General features: G+C 36.1%; 1 protein-coding gene across 1 annotated transcript; it reads left to right on the forward strand.

The window, feature by feature from the left end:
* Window positions 1-3,104: 3,104 nt before the first annotated feature.
* Window positions 3,105-5,342, forward strand: LOC125198018 (leucine-rich repeat receptor-like serine/threonine/tyrosine-protein kinase SOBIR1). Its single transcript, XM_048096484.2, has one exon. It carries the CDS (start codon window positions 3,185-3,187, stop codon window positions 5,102-5,104), a length of 1,920 nt encoding a protein of 639 aa, XP_047952441.2. The 5' UTR covers window positions 3,105-3,184; the 3' UTR covers window positions 5,105-5,342.
* The last annotated feature ends 1,556 nt before the right edge of the window (window positions 5,343-6,898 follow it).

A 6,898-nucleotide genomic window follows, 5' to 3' on the forward strand; every position in this document is an offset into this window, starting at 1 on the left:
TTGGGACGTCCACAAAAAATAGATCACTTTCTAAAAATGAAAAATTTATCTCTCATACTTTTCCCACTTTTTCTTCTCTCTCATATTTTACTCATTTTCTCCTTATCTCTCTTACTTTACCTACTTTTTCTCCTCATATCTCTTACTTTACCAATTCTACATTAAAATTCGTGCCAAACATCAATAGATCTATTGTTTGTGGACGGAAGGAGTATATAATTATGTCGAATTTAGGAAAAAAAACTTATTTGAACGAGTTTATTCTTAATTAAGTATGATTATCTTTTTAGTTGGTGAGTCAAGCGAGACAACTGTTAAGTGTTAACTATACCGTTATAAATTCTCTTTATTGAAAGTTTGTCAGTCATCCACCCAATCACTAATCTCAGATTCTTAATCAAGAAATTGACTGACTTTGTTATCATTAAATATTGACTTGGACAAATCACAAAATTAGAAGGGAAGACTTGTGTGGGCCAACATATTAGTTGAAAATTGAAATAGTACTAAGTTGGAAAATAATGGTAAATTCTAAACAATAAAATAGTCAAGTGTAATCAAATTATTAACGTAAAAATCAAAACCTATACTCGAAATTAATCTTAATTTCTAGTCATAAAATACACGAATAAACAGTCGGCCACTAATAAAAACTAAATTGCAGTTCGGTTGGCACGATTAATTTTGATTAAAGACCATAACTAATTTTATTTCTCGTTTGATCGTAATTTTTGAAAAGCACCGCTCATGACAATGTATCTTGGTCCGCTTTCATAATGTCAAGATTATATTGTATCTCATGACTCAATCATATTACTAATTTAATCTTAAGATGTCGTTTGATTACTATGACTCATTATTATATGATTATCCATCTAGAATTAAGTTATGAAATTCAATCGCATTAATTCATAGTTTAATCTTTCAAATCGAACAAATTATAATTAGACAAATAATATTATATTTTACTTCTATTTACTTATAACCCCACCTAAAGGGGTATGATAAATCAAAGTAAAGATGGCATTATAAACAATTTTGATAGAAAAGAAAAGAAAATATTAAATACTACTACTTGTAAATGACAGTCAAGGACAAATATAATTCTAATTAGACAAATAGTATTATATTTTACTTCTATTAGCTTATAACCCCACCTAAAGGGGTATGATAAATCAAAGTAAAGATGGCACTATATAAACAATTTTGATAGAAAACAAAAGAAAAAATTAAATACTACTACTTGTTAATGACAGTCAAGGACAAATATATAGTTTGTGAAACAACTATATTCCTAGACTCGTGAATGTCAGTCAATATGTGTATCGTTTTTTCAATTATTTTCTTTTCGTTTTTGTTCTTTTGTTTATTTTGATCTTTGGCTCGTCATATGATCATGTATAGAGTAAACAAGTCGAGAGCTTGTTTATTCCTCTTCAAATTTGGTTAGTTCATTTTTGAGTCAAGAAAAAACTTTCAAACTTCAGATTTACGTTTAAAATGCTAAATCTCTCCATCGGCCAATATTTTGCTTAAGTTGACTTGCTTATAAGGTTTAAACTTTAAGCAAATGAAAGAAGAAAATGATTGGAATTTTTTAACAGAATGTGAGTCTTATTTATATATATTAGTTTACGATAATATATTTTGAATGAACTAATAGAATCCGAATCTTATTTTTATGTATTACTCATAAATTATAATAAAAATAGTTCATGAAGAAAAGCATTTGTGAAAAGACTATATAGTAAACATAAGACACATATTGGTGGTAGAGAAAGTAAATGATTTTTGAAAAAAAAATGATTCTCATAACAGCGTGATACAGTAGTTTTTATTTGTTATGAAAACGAAGTACTTAGAAATATACTTAACAAGTATAATTTTTATGATAATAGTATAGAATTGAATTGTAAAATTTATAATTTCAAACAAATAACTGAAATAACTTTATTCATTTATAATTTTGCATATTCAAATTTCAAGCACAAACAAAAACCTTCGATTCTACTAAAACCAACTTACTCACATTTCAAATTTCACAATAACATCATGGAGTATATTTTATGATATATTCCCTCCGTCCCTTAAAAAAAATTAATTTATTTTCATTATTTTAGCTTATTTGACAAAATTAGGTCAATTATTTTTTAAAAGAAATCAATTTCATCACATTAGTAATGATATGGGTCTCACATTCACTAATATTATTTTAATTATTTTTCAGTCTTTTATATTTTACATTAAAATTTATGCCCCTGCTCATACAGAAGAAATATCTAAGTAAAGATAATACTCCATCCGTCTCACTTTAGGAGTCCTGGTTTACTATTTTTTGGTGTCCCACTTTAGGAGTCTCGGTTGGAATATTCCATAAATAGTATTAGGTTCCACATTCCACTAACTTTTTTCCACTCACATATTATTTTAAAACTAATATAAAAAAATAGGACCCACATTCCACTATTTTTTTCACCAACTTTCCTTTATATTTATTAAAACTCGTGTCGAACTCAACCGGGACTCCTAAAGTGGGACGGAGAGAGTAGCTTAGAAAAAAACACGCCAAATATGAGTTCGCAAAGTTTCATTAGATTTTGATAATATTACAATTTACAACATTATCTACTACTACTAGTCTACTACTCCCCCTGTCCCATTAAAAATGCACCGTTTTCCTTTTTTGGTTGTCCCATTAAAAATGAAATGTTTCCTAAAATGGAAACAACTCTATCTCTACTTTTTCATCTCTCTTATTTTATTCTCTCTTCATTAACTCACAAAACAACACTATATAAAATCTCGTGCCGATTCTCAAATGTTGCATTTTAAGTAGGACGGAGGAAGTATATATTTTAGAATGTCTAGTCAACAATAAGTTGAGAAAAAAGTCTGCTTGTTGGAACACCCATAATTAATAAAAAACACAATTCATATATCCTAAAAAATAAAACACATAGGGCTATTTTAGGTAATTTCCAAGTCAACTAATGACAAAGAAATGATGGCCAGAGATTGGCCCATCTTCACAAATTTTTCCACACGGCAAAAATGAAGCTTCATATAAAGTCAACATAAGCCTGCCAGACTATACCACAACGGCAAAACCAGCCACTACCTCCTCCTCCTCCTCCTCCTCCTCCTCCACCACCTCCTCCTCTTACTGGCCGGCCGCAGCCGCCATATGGCGCTACCTCGCCATGAATTCTCTCTCTTTCTCCTCTGTTTCTTCGCATTAACCATCATTGCTCAATCAAAACTCAGTCTTCTCCCCTCTGACCATGAGGCCCTCTTGCACATCCACAATGACTTAGGCATCAAGCCTACTCCGGCTGTCGATCTCTGCGACTCCGGCAGAGTTCTATGCGAACGACGAATCATGAACGATTCCTACGTTCTTAGAGTTGTCGGGATTGTCATCGAATCCCAACAGCTCCATGGAAAAATATCTACAGCCATTGGCCAGCTCTCTGAGCTAAAAGAACTTTCATTGCCAAACAACCAGATTTCTAACCAAATCCCACCTCAAATCATCCACTGCCAGAAACTCCAGGTGCTGAACCTCGGAAACAATCTGTTATCTGGAAACGTCCCGGCCGGATTCTCGTCACTGATTCGCCTCCGAATCCTGGATCTATCCTCGAACAAGTTTGCAGGGGACTTGAAATTCTTGAAGCACTTCCCCAATCTGGAAAAGCTCAACCTTGCAAACAACAAGTTTGCAGGGAAAGTGCCGGTTTCGATGAGAGGGTTTCGGAACCTGAGGTTCATCAACGTCTCCGGAAACAGCTTGCTTGAGGACCCAATTCAATCGACGAATGTTCAGCTTGATCAGTACTTGTCCGTTGATTTGGCTGAGGAGGAGAGAAGCCCGAAGCGGTATGTGTTTGCAGAGAGCTCGGAGAGAAACCAATCCAATCCGGCCATGGCGCCTTCTTCTTTGAGCATGGCTAATGCTCAAGCCCCATCACCATCAGCAACAACTGCAAATAATAAGCGAAAGAACAACAAGAAGAAGAAAGTGACAGACTGGGTTCTTGGATTCATGGCTGGCATTCTAGCAGGCTGTGTGTCTGGATTGGTATTCTCCACGGTTTTCAAGCTGTTGATGCGCTTAATCAGAGCAAATAGTAAAGACACGAGCTTGAAGATATACAGCTCGATGATCAAGAAGCCCGAGGACTTGGCATTTCTGGAAAAAGAAGATGGACTGCAATCACTTGAAGTTATAGGGAGAGGTGGCTGTGGGGAAGTTTATAGAGCTGCTTTACCTGGAAGCGACGGGAAAGAAATCGCGGTCAAGAAGATAATTCAACTGCCTACAGATGCAGATGGGGGCGTGAATGAAGAAGACAGCAAGCTCTTAACCAAAAAGATCCGACAGATTAGGTCTGAGATTCAAACCATGGGCCAAATCAGGCACCGCAACTTGCTTTCCCTGCTAGCTTATCTGCCACGGCCCAATTGCCATTACCTGGTGTATGAATACATGAGGAATGGCAGCCTGCAAGATTACATGAAGTTAGTATCAGAAGGAAAAAGAGAATTAGATTGGCCAGCACGATATAGGATCGCAGTAGGGGTGGCAGCAGGGCTGGAGTACCTTCATCTGCATCAAAACCCTCGCATAATCCACAGAGACTTGAAACCCGCAAACGTGCTGCTGGATGATGAGATGGAAGCCCGAATTGCAGATTTCGGGCTGGCAAAAGCTGTCCCTGAAGCTCACACTCATGTCTCAACCTCAAATGTAGCAGGAACAGTGGGGTATATAGCTCCTGAGTATTACCAAACTTTCAAGTTCACGGAGAAGTGTGACATTTACAGCTTCGGCGTGCTGCTTGGCGGGCTGGTCATTGGAAAGATGCCATCTGATGAGTTCTTCCAGCACACGGACGAGACAGGATTGGTGCAATGGATGAGGAACGTGATGGCCTCTGAAGACCCCAAGAGGGCAATCGATCCAAACCTCTTAGGAAATGGCTTTGAGGAGCAGATGCTCTTAGTTCTCAAGGTTGCCTGCTTCTGCACTCTGGATAATCCTAAGGAGAGGCCAGACAGTAAGAATGCTCGATGCATGTTATCGCAGATTAAGAGTGATTGATGTGAGACAAACCAAATTATCTGCCAGTTTATCCACACAGATGCATATTAAGAAGGTTTCAATTTTTTCCAGTGTAAGATGTGTGAAAAGTCTTGTTTAGGTTCAGTTTATCAGTATAGTTCTACATGCTCATGTACTATGATGGTCAAGTCCTTTATCTAAGCAATTTATGGGTAACATGTTACAAATCTGATGTATCAAATTCGGTTCAGTCGCAATGCACATTCTATTACATAAACTCCAGTAAAGACTAAAGACATACATGATTCAGAATTAAGTCATTTTCAAACATCATAGGAAGTAAAACAAGCTCCATGGGCATCACTGCACTGCATATATGTATCAGGAAAAGTTTACATAACAGACAATTTGATTTGAAAGTTATATAGCAAAATCACAAACAGTACAATTCACTACGAGATCAGCCTGCTCACGGAAGATGCATTTCCCACATTCTACAGCTACCTCTTATCTCTTTCGCTAAGAGGTCCAAGAGATCTAACCCGACTAATAAACTTTTTCCAACAATTTCATACCACGGAAGACACGTTGTCACATGATTAGGGACTCAGACAGACTTTTTACAAGCACAAACAGCAAAGTAACCATGAAATAATTCTAAGTACATAGAAATTTTAGTGGTAAAAAAGTTAAAAATTTGTCTTTGAGGAGAAATAATCATGTTTAATGCAAGACTTTGCAACTCAACTGAAAATCAAAGCTCAAAGGCCTCAAAAATCTAAAAGTAATTGAGGAAGTATCCTCTCTAGAAGAGCTGCTTTTATTTTCAACGAGCCATCTGCAGCAGCATGCTGGATAGCCTCTAGAACATCATACACAGAGGAGAAACAGTACCATATGTCATTCAACAATGCAAAATATTGCAGAAGATAGCAAGTAATTGTATAGTATAAAACTATAAAAAGAGTGGCTTTTTCTTCAACAGTTGAAAACAGAGATGCCTGGGTTTCTAATTCTTACCCACCACAAAAATTTGGAGGAGATCACAGCTCAGCTTCATTACATTCACGTTGGATGCATTTGACAAAGAACTAAAACGTTATTCCTATTTCAAGTAAGTGAGATGTAGAGTCAATAAGCTCGTTCATATAATATAATTCGAAAGATTGATTCTCAAACACGAAACTCAGCTAACAGAACTATATGGGGGAGGCGAGGTTGGCACTTGAATCAGTACAGGAATTGGTACTTATTAAACACAACTAAACAAACTCTGCATCAGTCTAAGACTCCACAACAAATTTCAAAATTTGATGCAATCTTGCACAAGCAGTTTGGATATGGAAGATTGTAATACCACTTTTAGTAAAACAAATATCTCCAAAACACAGATTGCTTCAACTACGGGGCAAAACATGCACGATACAAATAAAGAATAACATATCAAGAAGTACAAGGTCAAATTCATTCGATCCCAAAAGGTTGACCAAATGTAACCTTCTGGGAAAAAAGTTAGAAGAGGACATTTTGTATACGGCTTGCTGATTTTCCAACAATTTATCGATTTTGAGTTGAATGGCCAACTTACATAAAACTAAATGCCAGTTAATTCAACCATTCTACATATCAATCTGTTACCTCACTCACACTGGAACAGTATCATAAATCTACTTCTAAAGCAAATATCAGTTAGCATAATCAGAACAACAGAATTATCACCAGTAGTTAGCTGGATTCGGATCCTCTGCTATGGCTTAAACACAGCACAGCCTAAACGACGGCGGTTTGTTTGATGTCCATCTCCTTGATGGCACATACTAACCGTAGTTAGCA

This window comes from Salvia hispanica, chromosome 1 (genome assembly GCF_029641045.1).
Source record: "Salvia hispanica isolate PSC_SH4W2 chromosome 1, Shi_PSC_v1, whole genome shotgun sequence".
Lineage (NCBI taxonomy): Eukaryota > Viridiplantae > Streptophyta > Magnoliopsida > Lamiales > Lamiaceae > Salvia > Salvia hispanica.